General features: G+C 37.4%; 1 protein-coding gene across 2 annotated transcripts in view; it reads right to left on the bottom strand.

Annotated features, from left to right (window-relative positions):
- The window catches only part of abi1b (abl-interactor 1b), a 24,868-nt gene extending 5,256 nt beyond the window's left edge, over positions 1 to 19,612 (bottom strand). Inside the window, exons 1-9 of one of the 2 annotated variants that reach the window (XM_079877458.1) lie at positions 19,396 to 19,612; positions 12,758 to 12,925; positions 9,105 to 9,281; positions 6,126 to 6,140; positions 5,773 to 5,879; positions 5,470 to 5,610; positions 2,950 to 3,047; positions 1,524 to 1,733; positions 1,114 to 1,200 (exon numbers count right to left, since the gene is read on the bottom strand). In XM_079877458.1, the coding sequence (XP_079733584.1) occupies positions 1,114 to 1,200; positions 1,524 to 1,733; positions 2,950 to 3,047; positions 5,470 to 5,610; positions 5,773 to 5,879; positions 6,126 to 6,140; positions 9,105 to 9,281; positions 12,758 to 12,925; positions 19,396 to 19,551 (1,159 nt within the window). In that variant the 5' untranslated portion in view covers positions 19,552 to 19,612. The remainder of the gene's footprint in view (positions 1 to 1,113; positions 1,201 to 1,523; positions 1,734 to 2,949; positions 3,048 to 5,469; positions 5,611 to 5,772; positions 5,880 to 6,125; positions 6,141 to 9,104; positions 9,282 to 12,757; positions 12,926 to 19,395) is intronic. The other variant, XM_079877459.1, reaches the window with a different exon arrangement.
- Between the last annotated feature and the right edge of the window lie 183 nt (positions 19,613 to 19,795).

Below are 19,795 nucleotides of genomic sequence, written 5' to 3'. Positions count from 1 at the left end.
CCCAGTCTGTCCCGAAAGCGTTGTTTAGTTCCGGTTTCGATGAAGCCCCTCCTTCCGAAATACGAAATGTGCTGTGATTGGTTAGCTGGCCCAGTGTGTTGTGATTGGCAGCACTTAGCATGTGTTCGGGAAATATCCCGCCTCTCAATAACTGCGAGTTCTGCTCTAGTGTAAATATAAAGGATGGCGGCAATTTCAAACCCGATTCAGACCCTGACAATGTTAACAAACATGAGGAGCATCCAGAATGGATTTGGATTCCATGGGCGGGGATTATATAAATGAGGAACATTATGACTTCACAAAGCCCGGAAAAATCATGTTCGTCGAGCCGTTTGTTGTAGTTTTTGAAAAGTGGATTCTGTTAAAATAAAACATCTCCCTTTGAAGTGGACTTTGAGCTTTGTAACCTTGCAGATCTTTTTATGCTCAAACAGCAATATTACACACTAACTAAAGTTGAAAAAGTGAAAAGCATAATAGGACCCATTCAAACAAATAATTAATGCAATCAAATAATTCTCAGGTACAACGAAATGCCAAGAAACGTTTTTACATTTTTTTATAATATTTTAACAAAATTGCTTTACTGCTTCTTCTAAGAAATAATACTAAGAGATGCAAATAATCCCAAGCTTCTTTAAAAATGTCATATATTTAATAACTTTCAATTAAAATTAATTTAAATTGATTCTTCATTATGAAATTAGAACTGTTGTACCACTCTGAATTGTTTTTCATTTTGTGCCCGCCAAATAAAGATAAACATTAATTTTTAATTAAGAAATTAAAAACATGCTTAATCACAGAAGACGTGTATTAAAGCCACTGTTTGTATAAAATGTATTTTTGAATTTTATTAGTGTGCCATTGGCCCTACATATAAGTAATAGTTATATAGAATAAGTCAACTTCCAAAAATAAAACACTATAATCACAAAATGTTATTACATTTTAAATTATAACTATTAATATACCCATATGTTAATACATGCAAATATTTAATAAACATTACATTTTGGGTACAGAGAATAATTCATACATGGCAGGCTGCAACTGAACAGAGACCACATGTGAAGATCAAAGCACTATGCTAATGTGAGCGTTACTCACTGTTCTCCTGAACTCTGGCCACAAAGCCAGTGAGGGGAATCTGGGGCGTCAGCTGCACCATGGGAGGAGGCGGTGGAGCGACAGACACTGGAGACACACGGAGCGCAGATACACACACATTCATACATATCCAGACAGACAGAAAGAGGATAGGATAGAGGACAGACAGAAGGTCAAAGCAGTTATTGTGACATGAAGAGATGAATAGCAGAAAAGCATTGGTTACTAGGTCTGCTAATAACCTCATTTATTAACTAAAAGTGTTTGGTGCTGCTAGTGGTGAAGAAATTACACACTTGAGCTTGGTGTTTGTTTTCTAATGTAATGGCTTACAGGCATTTTAAAGTGCAAATTAAGAGCCAAAACACTTTTGGGGCCACTAGCAGTCCCTAGAGTAGAAATGAACTCACTTGTGTTCTGGGGGTACGTGGGACCCCCGTTCAGGTGGGGTTGAGGCACAGAGAACTGGGAGGAGCTAGCAGGGGCGCGCCGGTAGGTGCCGGTGGCTGACACCATAGAGGCGGAGGAAGAAGTGGTGGAGGAATTGTGTCTGGAGATCTGTCGGGAGATTGTTCCGAACTGAGACATCGGGATTGGGCCCAAACCTGGACCTTGAGGAACTACAGGGAAAAAAGGACAGTCACAGAAGATAAATCCAATGCAAAATAGATCACTCCGTTAGGAGCTGGGTGGAATGGCCAAAATAATAGGGCTGGGTATTGATGCAATTTTGATTTATCAGCTTGTGATTTGGTTCAATTCCACTCTCAATTTAATTAGATTTGATATTGATTCATTTGTATATAAATCAGGTACAGTACATCTCTCTCAACTAATACTGTAAACCATACAGTCAAAATTTGTTTATGGAATACTGTAATTAAAATTACTTCCCCTCCTTACTGGCGCGAGGGCGGGACAACCTGTCCCTTACATGACATCACAGCAATAGCAAACCTCAACCATCCAATCAATTCCCCATGGACAAAATCAAGTCCCACCCTACATTTTTTCTTGTTCAAGAAGCAGTTTTACACAGACATAAATCACAATAAGGAAATAATGTCTATTGCAACTTCTGTTTCATGCTGACTTTAAAGGTTAAAATGAACATCTGGTTTGTAAACCAATATTTAAATCGCACATAAGCAGTTTTGATAACTTTTTAATTATATAATGTTTCTATTCAAATTCTTTTTTTAATAAATAAACAATAAATCCATCATAAAAGCAATTTTTATGAGTTTAAATAAAACATACATTAAATAGTGAAGGCATGTTAAGTATAAATATAATGAATGTATAATAAAAATGCTATTAAGCAATAGACATTGAATGGCTATGTTACATGACATTGTTTACAAACTGTTTTATTGATGCATTTCTTGAAACACTGAGTGATTACATGAGACATGATACATTTCAGTAAGTTGTACTGTATCTTTCAACACTCCTTGTGATGTTCATTTTGTGCTATAACTAGTAGTAAAGAGGAAGAGACGATCAGTTCCTGCTTCGTTTGAGCAGTTAAAAGCGATCTTTCAAGCCACATTAAAGAGCACCAAAAATGTATTTATTGTTCATAGAATTTTAAAGCTGAGACTTTGTTTCATATCAAAAGTAACAAAGTGCAAAGCTTATTGCGATTTATGGAAGGCACGCTACAAATAATGTTTCAACGCTTTATTCATGCATCAACTGAAAACACCTTAGACTAAAAGATTCTGGGGATTTAAGAACAGCTCATCAAAATGAGAATCGAATAAAATCGAGAAATCAATATTTTCAACCCAGCCCTATAAAATAATATAATATGTGAAAAATGTGAACTGTCACCTGGTGCCATACTGGGAGGGGAGGGTGTTGGCACAGCCAGAGGGATTCCCATACTATTACTGCTGTTTTCCCGACCGCCGCTGCCCCCACTACTGCCACTGAGACACACAGACAATAGGGTTACAAAGAGCTATCAAAGCAACAAGCATGCATCATCATTAATTCCCAAAGTGGCATCCTTTATTGAGCCTATCAAACAAGTCATTTATGACACCATCAAGAGCTTTTGTAACTTGAATTTGGAGAATAAATGTGATAAACCAAAAGTTAAGAAACAGTTTACTGTTATTTCTAATCTTATTCACCTTCAGCTTTCATCAGTAACAAGCCCACTGGGAAAGCAATGACAGTGGAGAATCAAGTTTATGAGAAAGAGAAGACTTCCAGATTCTTTATACTTGTATATTTAAACAGTGCCATAAAATAAACAAAAAATCTAATGAATGCCATAAATTCACTGATGCATCAGATTTTTTGCAAGAGGAAAAGGAAATAAAGAGACATTGAAGGGGGTGGATTGGAATCCACTGCTGCTTCAATGTGATTAATAATCAAGGATAAGCATTTCTACATAAATCATTTCTATATTAAATGAGTGACTCAAATATACTTTTAATCATATGTTTGCTGTGAGTGTTAACCAGCTGCTTTTAGGTACATTCTGATGTGACCCTCAACATGTGTTGTCTATATATCTGTTTCTAGCAGACGAGTTAAGGTTACAGGGGTCCGGCTAGACGTGACTTCACCTGATTTACAGAATTGTACCTCTTTCATGTGTATTTCTCTAGAAACTAAAGTGAATAGTATCTGTACTTCTTCCTGAGGAGGGAATGTATTATTATGTTTTGGTAGTTTGTCCTGATGATAGTTAGCTCAGGCCCTCTTCAACCTTGAGGAAACTGCGATTCCCTAGTGCTTTTGTGTGTGCGTTGGATGTTCTGTGCAAGTCTTGTATCGGAGCTATAGGATACTTCGGCATGCAACAACAGACCAGAAGACGCCTTTCCCCGACCTCCGAGGTTACCGCAGACCTTAATCTAGGAATCGTGCGACAACTATCTTGACTAATGGCGACATACTCTCATATCTATTCATGTGTGGAAATGTGCTTAGACTATAGGTGTTCTTAGCCAATCAGAAACTGCAACCTGAAGCAAGGACGTAGCGTAGACCTTGGTGAAGGGTATAACTGCTGTGATCTTTGTAACTGTAAGCGGGGCGTCCTACGAACTCCTGTGTGAGTCTTGAAGCTGACTTCTGCTGATGAAACTGCAAACTATCTTCAGTAAAACTTTTCTTCAATTTATTATAATTCTGACTCCGGGTCTTCTTTCAAACAGCTGGTCCTTGGGTCCTAAACTGTTACCGCCTAACAATATCATGAGAGAGCTTAGAGATGTTACACTAACAAAAGTAATTTTTAAAGGTTAGAAACATAGAAATATATATATATTCTCATAATTGTTATTTTATTTCTCACAATGTTACTTTATCTCACAACTGAGACTTTATTTCTTGTAATAGCGGCTTTTATCTTACAACTTTAATATATCACCATGAAACCCAGCATTCATTGTTCAGTTTGGGGTCAGTAAGATAAAACTAATATGCTGATTTTCTGCTCAAGAAACATTTCTTATTATTATCACTGTTGAAAACAGTTGTGTTGCTTAATATTTTTGTGGAAACCGTGATACTTTTTTCAGGACACTTTGATGATTAGAAAGTTCAAAAGAACAGCATTTATTTGAAATAGAAATCTTTTGTAACATTATAAATGTCTTTACTGTCACTTTTGACCAATTTAATGCATCCTTGCGGAATAAAAGCATTATTTCTTCCAGCACAGTGTCTCATACCATTAAGGCCAGGACACACAAAGATGAAGGTCGGCCGTTTTTGAGTGTCGGTCGGCTTCGTTTTTTCGGTGTGTTCCGCACCGTTGGCTCTAGTCGGACAGCATTTTTTTTGGCCGATTCAGCATGCTGAATTGACGTCAGGCCTCAGCTTAGCGAACGAGTCAGTGCACGAGAATAAAAGCAAAAGTGATGAAAGCAAGCGAAGAAGTCCGGATGGCACAGACAGAAGGCTGCTATAATTTTACATAATCTTACCTGAGCATTCGAATACGTGAATATTTTCATAATAACAAGAGCCGACTGGAATGAAGAAAGTGATCAGCGTGATTCATGTTCAAAATGGTAAGCAAGCGCTGCTTTGTTTACGGTTTGTATATCTGCAGTCCTAGATTCGGTTTCCCTTTTTGAATGATGAAAATAGACTATTGATACCTGCTGATATAGACAGATATTAACATACACGCAGGCGCAAAACGCACATGCTAGTTGACAATTGCTTTCGTCATTTTGGTGTGTTCAAGCGCAGCTTTCTGTCTGAGACGCAGCCGACGAGAGGCGACAATAGAGTTTCATCGCCGCTAGTTCTTTGACGTTGGCTTGGTGTGTCCCGGGCTTTAGAAGGCCTGCATTGTCTTGTGTATCCATAAGTGAGCTGTACCTGTGCGTTCTGGGTCTCTGATTGAGTGAGGCTGTGCGTCCCGGGCTGTTCTGGCTTCCCAGGCGCGCTGGACTAGTCATATAGTCATTAGGCACCACAGGAGGCTTGACTGGTTCAAGGGTCTTATACGGTGTGTTTCGTCTGAGAAACACAAACACATATTTGTTAATAAAGATGCAAACTACATGCGAAAAAAAGTATTGTGTTATTAGGTGCCAGACCCTTAACTGTGGCAATAACTGACAACACTCACAGGAGACAGCACAACATATTTTAAAACATAAGTGAAATATAGTGACTTACCCCAGTGTACCTCTACCTGCCATGGGGGGGCTTGGGGGCTTCTGTGTGGGTGGGTTGGTCCTGGATAACGTTCCTCCACCTGCCCGAGCTGGCGGGTTATTCCCTTGCTGAAAACATTTGACAGGGAAAACAACATTAAGACAACTTTCACAGTCATGATGATCATATCCGATTACTCAAAATGCTTATCAGTTTGTTTATCAAACATACAGCATGATGTAAGCTACAATATGTATATTCTCATATCAGATTATGGAAATTAACTATAATGTGCATTACACAACATTATAAAGAACCAAGGCAAAGATGGTCGTGACATGGGACCCAGAAAGCATTGTGGGTTGTGTGCTTACCTTTGCTTTAAGCCACTAAGTGAAAGCATTGAGGAAGAGAGAAGATAATGAATGTTATTTAATTACTTAACCTTAATGAAAAAGGGAGAGAGGAGAAGCGAAACAAAAGACCTTTGAATAAAGAACAAAAAAATACTGATCTAATTTGACTGATAAGAATCTAGAGACAAAGCAGAAAAGTCAAAGCTGCTTACACAAAACAACTGAATGATAATCACATAAATGTCAGTCATAATTACCATCTAATCAGGCTAATAAGCAAAATTATGCATAATGTCTTTTCTAGCGATGTGACAATTTCAAGCATTTGGTCAGTAAATAGCTCACATGTGGATTTCATTTAATATGAATTATAAATTTTAAAAGCTCACACCCATAATCATAGCTGTACAACAACTATGTAAACCATCTTTACTACAAACTGCCTCAAAAACTTTTTTTATTTTTTTATTTTTATTTAATCCATTCATCTAGCTAGGCTAATATGAGTTACTATGTCATGACATTAAATAATCTTTATTAACATAAAAAAAACTGCTTCCACTCTTCTGGGAAGGCTTTCCATAAGAGCCAGTGTTTCTGTGAGATTTTTTGCCTATTCATCCAGTAGAGCATTTGTGAAGTCAGACACTGATGTTAGACGACAAGGCCTGGCTCGTAATCTCCGTTCCAGTTCATCCCAAAGGTGTTCGATGGGGGTGAGGTCAGGACTCTGTGCAGGCCATGCAAGTTCTTCCTCACCAAACTCATCCAACCATGTCTTTATGGACCTTTCTTTGGGACACAGTCATGATGGAATAGAAAAAGGGCTCTCCTCAAACTGTTCCCATAAAGTTGGAAGCATTGCATCGTCCAAAATGTCTTGATATGCTGAAGTTTTAAGATTTCCCTTCACTGGAAGCCCAACCCCTGAAAAACAGCCCAGTCGGCCAGGTAACGTTCCTCGCAATTCGTCGCTCCACACAGAGTCCAGTGATGGCGTGCTTTACGCCAGTCCATCCAGCGCTTGGCATTGTACTTGGTGATGTGAGGCTAGCATCCAACTGTTCGGCCATGGAAACCCATTCCATGAAGCTCCCGCCGCACAGTTTTTGTGCAGTGAAAGCTATGGAACCAACATTGGCGACTCTGACGCACATCAGCACTCTGTGACCCTGCTTTGTCTTAAAGGAACACTCCACCGTTTTTTCATATTAAACTATGTTATTCCCTTAACTAAGACGAGTTGATACATACCTCTCTCGTCTCAGTGCGTGCACTCAATCGCTCTGGCGCGCGGCGACACTTTGATAGCACTTAGCTTAGCCCAGTTCATTCATTAGGATCCAAACAGAGATGAAGCTAGAAGCGACCAAACACCTCCATGTTTTCCATATTTAAATACAGTTACACGAGTAGTTACACGACCAAGTATGGTGACACAAAATAAAACGTGGCGCTTTTCTAAGCGGGTAAAAAGGATAACTATAATGTATGGCGGAATAGCACTTGAAGTTGGGAGCACTTCGACTCGGTGCAGTCCTCCTGAAAACTCCTGAAAAATCCTCTCTCCCTCTCACTTCTGTCATTAGAACCAACGTGACTTTTTACTGCGCCGAGTCGAAGTGCTCCCAAGTGCTATTCCGCCATACATTATAGTAGGGAAATAGGGAAAACATGGAGGTGTTTGGTCGCTTCTAACTTCATCTCTGTTTGGATCCTAATGAATGAACTGGGCTAAGCTAAGTGCTATCAAAGTGTTGCCGCGCGCCAGAGCGATTGAGTGCACGCACTGAGACGAGAGAGGTATGTATCAACTCGTCTTAGTTAAGGGAATAACATAGTTTAATATGAAAAAACGGTGGAGTGTTCCTTTAATAATGAACTTTATATTGATAACTGTAAAAATTGACTGGTATACTCGTATTGGAATTTTGCCATTGTGACAATTCGACATCCACCAATTATGATAATCGCAATAATAAAGTTCTGACTGACGGCTGAGGAGAGACGTACGTCCTCTGGGCATGTCAGTCAGGGGTGACTGACACACACAGAGCAACATTTGAGGAGTTAAGCGTCCTAATTACAGAGCCAGTATGAGGGCAGCCTGCGGGGCACTTACTCAGCCGAGGGGGGAAAAGGCCAGCGCACATCAGCACCAAACTAATGAAGCATTTAAAACAGGTCTTGGGGTGAGCTGCTGGCACATGGCTTCAAGATCTGGCTCAGTTATATATCAGGAATGAAAAGGCTGAACAACTAGTGGTGAATAATGTTGACATTGTGTCATAACAACACACCATCCAGACCAAACATGGCATCATCCCATAAAAGCCATTAAAAACACATAAAGGTCAACGTAAAAATGCAAAGACATCTTTCATAATTACTTCTCAGTTCAGATAGCGACAATCTAATGTGATAACATTGGTACGAGGGTTCAGAGAGCAAAACTGATGTCATTATAACAGCTCAGAGCTGACACTGGACATGAATAATTTAATAACATGAATATAGTGAAGGAAACCAGAGAGGGTCTACAAACAAACACACACACACACACACACACACACACACACACTAGACGACTAAGGATCAATTTCTTTATCAGTACTTTGAATACTAATATCTAGAGCAATCAGATGAGGTTTTTTTTTTTGGGCAAATTCATGCATTTCATCATGCATTCATCAAGTTATATAAATACCTATCCAGTCCTTGTTCTCTAGACTATTTAAACTACACTAAATCAGAAATTAAACAGTAACATGATATTATCACATGTTCTCTTATTATCACATGTTCTCTTATTATACATGTTATCATATTTTGGGTCTCTAAATGAAAATACAGCTAGGCTAACAAGTCAGTAATACTTCTGGATGTACGTCTTGATTTTTTATTTATTCAGAAACTCTAAACCCAAGTATGAACAGTAGTAATAATGATGCTTGCTATAGCAAACATCAAAAAATTTTGACAATCAAAAAGACTTACTTTAACACCGTGACCCACATCATCCAGCAGGGTGTAATCTATGGGCTTCCTGATGTAGCGCACGGGTCGCTCCATGTTGCCCGGGGCGATGATCTTGTGGGTGCGAGATGTGTTTTTGTTAGTGGTGAGGATCCCAATCTCTCGTCTGGCAACTTTCTCTTTATGAATGTCCACAGTCTAAAAGAAAAAATAGAGGGATGAAAATGGGTAAAGTTTTAGAATTTTTGTGAGCAATCATAGCCTTCATGTAGGCTAGCTAATATATATTGCTTCAAATTAGGTGTAAATACTGATGAAATGTGACCTAATTAATATTCATAGCCATTTCTATATGTAAATTGAAGCTGAATGCTATTAAACATCTCAATTCATTATGAATACAGTAGTATCTATTAACCAAAATTGAGTACCTATAAATCAAAACAGAGGATTCACTAAATGATTTATATTTTAAAACATGTCCAAATAATTATATTGTACATTTTAAATTGGTCTATTCAAATCTAAGAATGTTTATGTGTACATCTTTTAGAGCATACGCATTAGCACAGCATTGATAAGAAATATTTCTTAAGCACGTATTAGAATGATTTCTGAAGGATCATGTGACACTGAAGCCTGGAGTAATGGTAAAAATTGTAATAATATTCAAAGTCAGTCAAATCACCTGCACCAATGATGGGATCCAAGCAGAATTTGCCTGACATTTCTGCCTATCTTCATAGAGAAAAGTGGTGGCAAACCAGTTTGCAGGAGCCTTTTAACTTCAGTAGAAGGCAAAACATTAGATCTAGTTTCCATTAAGGCTCTGAAAATCTACTCTAGTGCATGATGGGGGAAATGCGATTTCTAATTACCCTCAATAAATACACCCCATCCCCCACTTAGGATGAAAAAATTCACTCTGACATTGTGTTCAAATATCTACAAAGAGAACTAAAAGTGTCTGAGATGCTCTTTACAAATCATGGCTTACAATAAAACTAGGCTCGCATTGGATATGACTGAGCTCAGGCTCTAGTTATTATGGCACGTCAAGCATTATGATTATTTAATTTCGAACATATTCAATGTAGTTAATCACCATCTGCATAATCCATAGTCTAGCCCATGTAAATCTTATTATTTATGCATATTACATAAGTGATGGCACTCAGGAACAGCAGAGCATGTGGGGTCAACTTGAGATTTAGAACATTTTTGCATTTGGTGCTTCTCTCGAATTCAACACACAAATATGACTCCACATGGGACACAATAGCAAGGGTCCAAGATTAACTTTTTGCCGCACTCAATGGCAGGTAAATTGAGAAACGTAATGTCTAATTTGTATAGTGCTTTTCACAATACGCATCGTTTCAAAGCAGCTTTACAGAAGGTTGTACAGTAAATATTTTAATTTTATCCCAATAAAATGACAATTAAGATATGAATAATTGTCATAATTGAAAACTAGCTGGTTGGTAAAGAGATGTGAGTTTAAGATTTTCCAAGAAGTCATTTATACAGAGGATGACCCAGAAAGGATTTCCTTTTTCCCCGAAAATGCTAGTTAACATTATCGCATTGGACTAAAATTTACTGACTTTGCTCACACAGGGTATAACTACTTCCCTAAACATTTTTTCCCCAAGAATTATTGCAATTATTTGTGATTTTTCCCCCCACACTTGGTGTTCTCGGTCAAAAATGATGGGCCTACAAAAAATAGCTTACAAATGTCTCATTGTTCTATATTATCATCAAATATTGGATTCACTCTTTTTGTTAACTTGTTTTCTTTTAAGTAGCACAGGTTTTGAATTTCTTTTTTAAACTGATTGATCGATTGATTATCTGAACTTATGCACATCAATCTTATTTATTAATTATGTAATTTTGGCAATATTGAATAAAATGTAAAAGATCTTCCAAACAATTGTGTGTTCAACCAATGTTCAACCAGTTTTTTTGAAGTTTTGTTATGCTTCTATCTTGTACATAATAGCACAAATTCCCACTTGTGGTGTTCCCAGTCAAAAATGACAGGCCTACAAAAAAAGAAATCACTTATAAATCACTTGTTACGCAATTTTATCACTTTCTTTTTTTTTACAGAGATGAAATTGATCCTCAGATCATTGAGGCCTATGATCAATCAGTTTCAACTATAAATACAAAACCTCTCCTCACTGAAAGAAAACAAGTTGACAAAAAGATTGAAACCAATATTTGGATAAATGATTTACAAGCGAGTTTTAAAAGGCCGGCCATTTTTGACTGGAAACACAAAAGGTGTTACAGGGTTTTTAACACTGCATAAGGGTTCATTTTAATTACAAAATTACTATAATGTGCTGACATTGCTTATTGTTATTGAAAATGACAGGAATCAAGGTAAAGATTTGGGTTGAAAATTACTAATTTTGTGGAAAAGTTTTTCACATCTCTAAATAATGTAAACAGAAAACTGCTAGAAAGTTAACACGTAATGATTTGATTTTATTTGCCAGTCATCATATATTTTTTTATATATTTTATTATTGTATTATTATTTTTTTTCCACAACTGAACAAATGAAGGAATCAATGAAATGACGATTTAATTATTTGCACATTTGCAGTATATAAACAGTGCCACTTAGAGAATTCATGTTCAATCCAGTATATCGGTAAGACAATGTACATGATTTTGTCACTGTATTTTCTGTCACTCTCTGTAGTTTAAAAGAGAACTCCGGTCAATTTTAACATTGAGCTCATTTTTTTGTACATTTGGAGTGCTGTCAATACAGAGAACAACGACAAAAATCGGTGTTGCCTACACCGTGTTATCCTCTTTTTAAAATTTGCACCCTGTTGACTTCAATGGGGCAAGTTTTAAACCTGCTTTTAGCCTCTTAACATCCTTGATGTGTCATTACAAGTGCCCAGCCATGTGAGTGATTCCTTCAGAGTGAACGCGGGTGAATCTGATTGCAGTAGATGTGCAAGATATGAATAAAAATGATAAAATTTCAGCCAGCGCACATACCTGTATTTACATCCTGTTTTCGGCTAAAGTCCATAGTCGATTGTCGAGTTCACGCGCATGATCGTACGTACTAAACCTATGCGCGTGAACTCGACAATCGACTACTGTGGACTTCAGCCGAAAACAGGATGTAAATACAGGTATGTGCGCTGGCTGAAATAACATCATTTTTATCCATATCTTGCACATCTACTGCAGTCAGACTCACTCGTGTTCACTCTGAAGGAATCACTCACATTTTCTGTGCACTTGTAATGACACATCAAGGATGTTAAGAGGCTAAAAGCAGGTTTAGTACTTGCCCCATTGAAGTCAACAGGCTGCAAATTTTAAAAAGAGGATAACACGGTGTAGGCAACACCGATTTTTGTCGTTGTTCTCTGTACTGACAGCACTCCAAATTTACAAAAAAATGAGCTCAATGTTAAAATTGACCGGAGTTCTCCTTTAAGATTAAGTTTTGGTTTAAGTTCTGGATTCACAACAATAAAAGAAATCCAGACGCAACATTTTTCACTGTGATATAAGTAGTCTTTTGAGGGGTTCGCGATCCACCAGTTGAGAACCACTGAATCAAAGCATGCTGGGTAAGGAACACCTGGTTGTGTTTTGTTGGTGCTGCAGTTCCCATGGCTGCTGACCTGAGAGATATGGTTGATGGAGGACTCCATCCTGCGCAGCTGTGAAGCCTGGATGTCCAACAGCTGCAGCACATTGTTGGCTAAGGCATTAATCTGATAGGCCACGCTGGCCAGGGACTGGGTCGTGTAGGCTTTGGTCTCCTCCAGGGCTTTCCTCTTGTCTTGTGCCTAAACAAAGATTAAAAAACAGAGATACCACTAGTTTTAAAGGGCTAATTCACACAAAAAATTACAATTCTGTCATCATTTAATCACCCTAATGTTGGTCCAACCCTTATTGACTTTTTATTACAGAACACAAAAGTAGATATTTTCAAGAATGTTGGTAACCAAACCGTTTTTGTCACCATTGACTTTCATTGCATGGACCAAAAAAACCAACCGAAAAAAAAGTCTTATTATTTGATAGTTTCAAACAAATCATACACATTAAATGATTTTCCAAAGCATGTAAAGTCAGAAGTTAATATCAATGAAACCCCAGTGTGAAGTGATCAGGACTACTTAAACAAATAAATGTCCAGGATATATTGATTGGAGTTAATATTGTTTGTGAGAAGAAAGAAACTGCAGTGTGATACAAAAGATATGAGATAGGTGGTTAAATATGTAATTTAGCAGTCATTATTATACAAATATACTTGACCACGGAATGCTGTAAATGATTCTCTGAAATCCTTGGTCATGTACTAAACTAATCTAACAAACTATTTAAAAAATCTGGTGAAATTAACAGGCAACAAGTAACTTTGTTTAAACTGTATTCAGACAAGAGCCTGATGCAACCGAGACCGCATCTTAGTGATAATCCATATTCTGAAATTCAAAACATTTCACATATTAAACAATTTCCTGTTTCATCAATGACAGATTAGATAGCTTAGCATGACATACATGAACAAACATTAACACTAAACACTTGTGGACTTTTAAAGCCATTAAAAGCAAAGAAACATATGGAAATAACATTGAGTAGTTTTTAGCACATGTGCACAAGTGGTTTCTGGATGTTTTGGTTGTTTCTTGGCTCAAAGAGCCCATCTTCTAGTCTCTATGATAATTGTTCACTTCACTAATTTAATGTAATTAATTTTGGGGTTTGTTTAAATCCCTAACCTCAAATATGAGAAACAGCAAGCAGCACTTTGCTGCATAATAACCAAATCGCCTTGGTCTTGAATCTAGCAATTATGAATAGCAATGCAATCCTCGCACTCCATGCACTTAAACAAAAAATGTGAGGGAATTAGTTTTCAGGATACTAATAGTTTCCATGTCAGAATACTATAACATAATTGATTGGATGGTTGTGATTTGCTATTGCTGTGATGTTATGTGATTGACAGGTTGTCCCGCCCTCGCGCCAGTAAACTCATCACCAGACCAGAGAAGAGCTGTCATTGCAAGAGGAAGGGGAAGTTATTGATACATGAATAAAAAAAAAAAGATGTGCACAGATAAGTGAGGAATAATTGACGACGGGCCGTTGAATTATTTTTGTGTGTGTGTGTGTGTGTGTGTGTGTGTGTGTGTGTGGGGGGGGGGGGGGGGCTTATAAATCTAATCCCAAGCCTCCGTTGCTAATTCCAAAACGCCATTTTTTGACCTAGTAACGGAGGCTTACTTTTTGTAACGAGAATAATAATGAGTAGGGCCTAATGAGAATACTTTTTGCGTGCAAAAGAAACAAAAATAAAACAAAAATAACGACTTTATTCAACAATTCGACGCATGCGTGTGATGCTGACGCAGGAGCCAGCCAATACTGAAGCAAGCACTGTGTTTACGGTGATGGTGATGGAAGAGAAGAGATTGTTGAATAAAGTGTGCGCACAAAAAGTATTCTCGTCACTTTATAACATTAAGGTTGAACCACTGTAATGTGATTACAGTGGTTCAACCTTAATGTTATAAAGTGATGAGAAAAGGACTATTTTAACGATGACTTTCCTACCTTTCTGGGCCTTGAAAGTGGCAGTGACGTTGCTGCCTATGGCTGGTTCAGAAACCTCTCGGATTTCTCGTGTTTCGCAGATGAACGAAGGTCTTACGGGTTTGGAACAAAATGAGGGTGAGTAAGTAATGACAGAATTTTCATTTTTGTGTGAACCAAACCTTTCATTTTGTGGCAGAAAGCATGGAAATAATTTGTCGCTTGTATCCCATTGTTTACTATATTTATTTGCTTGGTCAGTGTGGTTGTTGTGGGTTTTGGTTCTTTTTCTGTTGTAGTCTGTAAGGACCTTTGAAATGACTAAAATCATTTGGCGAAGTGATATTGACCTGTAATGCGGTCAAGACCTGCCTGGAACTACTTTAGCTGTGCGTTTCCCTGAAAATAATTGCACACCACCTTCATGTTCATCAACCAATCAGATTCAAGCATTCAACAGCCCCATAATATTGTAATAAATACTGAAATATTCCATACAAGAATTGTCCATTTTGAATTTATGGGGACTTTAACAATTAGACTGCGACGAGCATGCAGCACTGACCCCAGGTCTGCTTCAAACACCACCTGTTACAACACGTCAGTGCTTCTCAGCTGTTCTAAGACCATGTGTCTGTCGCCACGGGGGGATTCAGATGAATGACCCATGAACGTCCTGCCTGTGGTTTTCCACCATGTCCTACTAGACTGCTGGCCAACAGCTCTAAAACAATGAATGACTCGTGATATCTTGATTTAGATGGTGCAAGACATTAAAGCATAAAGTTTCAATAATTAAAAACATATTATATTTTCTTAAAATTATCAGGAACTGCCTGGTTTTCACTTAATAGGTCCAAAACATCATATCAAGTCTAGACTATGATTCCTATAATTTCTAAATGAACACGAACATATAAAGGTCTGAGGTCGGTAAATCAGTTTTACTGTACAGTATTTAAACAAAGTTTCTTAAGCTCACCAAGGCTGCATTTATTTGATTAAAAATGCAGTACAAAGTAATATTATAAGTCATTAATCCAGTTTTTAGTGTCACAAGATCCTTTAGAAATCTTTTTAATATGCTGATTTGCTGCTCAAGATTTTTTTTTTTTAATCATTATTAATGTTGAATTTTTTTTTTTTCAGAATTCTTTGATGAATGGAAAGTTAAAAACTGTGTTTATTTAATAAAATGCTTTACTGTCATTTTTGATCATTTAATGTTTCCTTGCTGAATAAAAAAAGTATTAAACCCAAACTTTGGAATCGTAGTGTACTCATTCTTTGTCACGCCCAAATTAACACATTACTAATCCATGATTCACTCATGAAGCATTCTGGATTTCATTCACAAATGGTTTTGGTACAGATTTAAAGAGCATGGTGCAAGTCATTGTAAGACATGACTAACTTCTGTCTAGTGCCAAAGATCCCTGCTTTGGTCCTCTTTTTGAGTATGATTCATCCATCCCTGCTTTGGTCCTCTTTTTAAGTACGATTCACCCACTAAAACCACAAGAGGAACATCTTTGAATCATTTAGTCCTCTGAGTCCTCTATGAATATCTGAGAATGTGTCATTTCTAAAAGAAATCACATGAGGGTTCAAAGACATTGGCTTATATCAAAACATATCATTAGATTCCCAAATGCTTAATCTCTGATCTCATATGGTTTGTAGCTTTCTAAAAGTGTTTTTACAAAGTCTTTATAGTCAGAATGTACCAACATATAACCATACTGTGAGACTGCTTTAATGATACATTGATAATATGGATTGATGGATAACTAATCATATGGTGCATTGATGCAACAGCGTAAACCCTCAGGCAAACTTCAAAATATATGAGGTAATCAGTTGCATAATTTTTTTAAGTTAAGAAAATCAAAGTTTGAGTAAGCAGAACTGGAAGATTTTTATTTTGTACTCATACATTTTAATTTCTCTTTAAAGGAACACACCGACTTTTTGGGACTTTAGCTTATTCACCGTATCCCCAGAGTTAGATAAGTCCATACATACCCTTCTCATCTCTGTGTGTGCCATAACTCTGTCTGACGCACCACCGCTAGCCTAGCTTAGCACAAAGACTGGAGGTAAATGGCTCCAGCTAGCATACTGCTCCCAATAAGTGACAAAATAACGCCAACAATTTCCTATATACATGTTGTGATTTGTAGTCACAGCATGTATGAATAACAAGGTCACATGAGACACAGCCATCTTCTAACCGTATACATACTGGGAACTATATTCTCAGAAGGCGAAGCACTGCTACTTCTGCGATACGTTGAATAAGTCCCAAAAAGTTGGCGTGTTCCTTTAAGGTGGGGTAAGCGATATTTGAAAACACAATGCTATGATAGCATTAACATAGCATAGCATAACAATTGCTGAATGAGTATGGCAATATAAAACAAAAACATTTAACATATATCTGTTCTCAAACCAACCTCATGCTCCACTCGTCACCATGATGGTAACCCCCCCCCCCCCCCCTAAATTAGCATAGCAATACATTAAACACTACTAAATCTCTCATTTAACATTACTCTTGCACAAAAAACAAAGAAAAATGCATGTTAAATATATTTATTTTTGATTACATATTTTTTTAACATGCATTTTTCTGCAGAAATATTTTTTCTCAACAACTTGAGTATACCTCATATTGTTGTGTACGTCTTAAATGTCTTAATAGGATCCTATTTGCACATTTTAGAAGACTGAAAGAGTTTCTTGACCGTTGTCATTGCATCTCATTGCACAATCCAATAATGAGCTGCCATCAGATGATTGATGATCTTGATTTAGTTTTTTTCTATATTATTTCAAAACTAAAGTGTATATTTCATTGTGGATGTCCCAATTGAGATAGGCCTACTGGATTTTAAATTTTCAGAGAGTTCAATTGTTCATGTTAGCCATATTTTCGATGTACAGTGTATTTGTGAGTTAATAATTGTTTTTAGCTGTTGATATCTCATTAGCAGGACCCTGAATTTAATCAAACTGTATCAAGCCATGGTTTGAGGTATTGGCAAATAATGTATTGCTGGCTACAAGAATCAATGTCAGATTTATGTCTGAATACACACTTTTCATTAAATAAATTGTCTCATCAAATTATATTTCTATAAGTTTCCTAATAAATCCAAATATCAGACCAAACATTCCCAAAAACAATGTCACATTTATAATTTTGACAAAACATTTATGACAAAAATAGCTGTGAAACCTCATAAAATACATATTTTTTTTAAATAACCCTCTTCCTCCTCTCAAGACATATTAGTAATCTTTCTTTAAAAGATACATATTTATACTGTTTTTCCTAAATTCAACATATATTTTAATCTTTATGAAGTTTTGAGGTCTGATGAGAACAGCTCATGAGAGAAATCAAATCAAATGGTACACAAGAACATCCCACCGATCATCATGAATTTCAAAGAGAAAATGTTTAATAAGAGGTCATTTTGTTTCTCAAAAACTTGTTTTGTATTACTAACCTTTACAAAATCACAGCATCGTATTAACTGCAGGGATGATCTTACACATTATGAAGGTAAAACAAATAAATACTAAATAAATGTTGGTTTAATTTCTCACTGAACACTGATCATCATCGTGTCCCTTTGTTGAATGTGATTGAATTATACAAGCAAATGACACTTTCCTTCTTATCCCACTCATTATCATAGCAGAATGCCAATATGCATCACACACACACATGCCTTAATAACATAATTCCCATATTGTACTAAATATATCCATCATAACAAGTTACTCAGCTATATGCTTAAAGGCTATCCTACAACATTTGGACATTTCCAACAGTCTCTGTGCTTCATTGTAGGTGTGTGAGTGAAAAGGTTTCAGCGCGAGACACATTAACACAGGTGTGTCAGCAATAACTTATTCACACCATCATCGACATTTCGCGTCTAGGCATCTCGCCATTCTACTTCAGCCAATGCACATTTGCAACACACACACATATTAAAAGATATCACCGCATGTATTTAACAAACCTATGGTGGTTTCACGTTCCACTGACATATATTATAGCGTTGCCAAAACGTGGATGAAGTTCAATAGCGTTTAGGGGTTGAAATGAATATCGAAAATCTGGGCTTTCATCACATTCACACTGTCACCCATGGGGCTTGACACCCGTCTGGACCTCGGAACAAACCGAACCGCAGAATTCAGCAAATCAAACATTGGAACGTTCAGAGCATGACGTATTAGTTCGGAAAATGACGTCTTGGCTTCAAACACATTTGCAGTCGATACATTGTCGCCGATACATATACAATAAGCTATTAGATAACATACAACTAGACTGGTTTCTAACAATCTGCTGGGCGATATTTTGACCATTAAACTATTAGATCTTTTTTTTAAAGCTAATCTGTCTCCATCCATCGTAGAGAAAGCGGCACGTCTCTGACACACCCTCCGAAAGTGAATTCGTGCATTGTGTCTATCGGGGTTAAACAACGCAAATATCATCCAAATACAAACGCTTAGCATTATGATTAAATGTACCGATCGCGTGTATTATGCCTCAATGCGCCCTTATAACCGTTTGATGAGAATCCTCTGTAACGCTACAAATGCAGTGCTCGCATTTCAATCACATCCCCACTGATTCAGACAATACATGAAAGGCAAAGGTAATTTCTCCAATCCATACCTGCACATAATTGTTCTCGCAATATTCCGCAACCCTTGAAAGGTTTTGGTAGCTCTCCACAAGGGCTCTTTTTCCTGCCGGGATTTCCTCCTCTAACAACATTTGTAGCTCTGCCATCTTACATCCCTCTGCATTACTCTTCTCCCCCTCTTTCATTGAAACCAGCGGAGCTTCACTCTCCGACAGGAGGTCCCTCGCCTGGCATTATGGGATTCCCGTTGGCTCCTCTGTTTTCAGAAGAGAGACAATTCTCAACGCAGCGCTTTACGCACTGTTCTGTGATTGGGTGTCTGGCTCTGAGAAGCAATTCTGGACCAATGGGAGAGGAGTACGATTTTCTCAGCGATGCGAAATGGAACACCGTTCAACTTCTGACCAGTTTGTGATATTGATGAGAAGC

Source organism: Squalius cephalus (genome assembly GCF_949319135.1).
Source record: "Squalius cephalus genome assembly, chromosome: 7".
NCBI lineage: Eukaryota > Metazoa > Chordata > Actinopteri > Cypriniformes > Leuciscidae > Squalius > Squalius cephalus.
The sequence above is the reverse complement of the archived record's forward strand: the minus strand, read 5'-3'. Positions and strand labels throughout refer to the sequence as shown.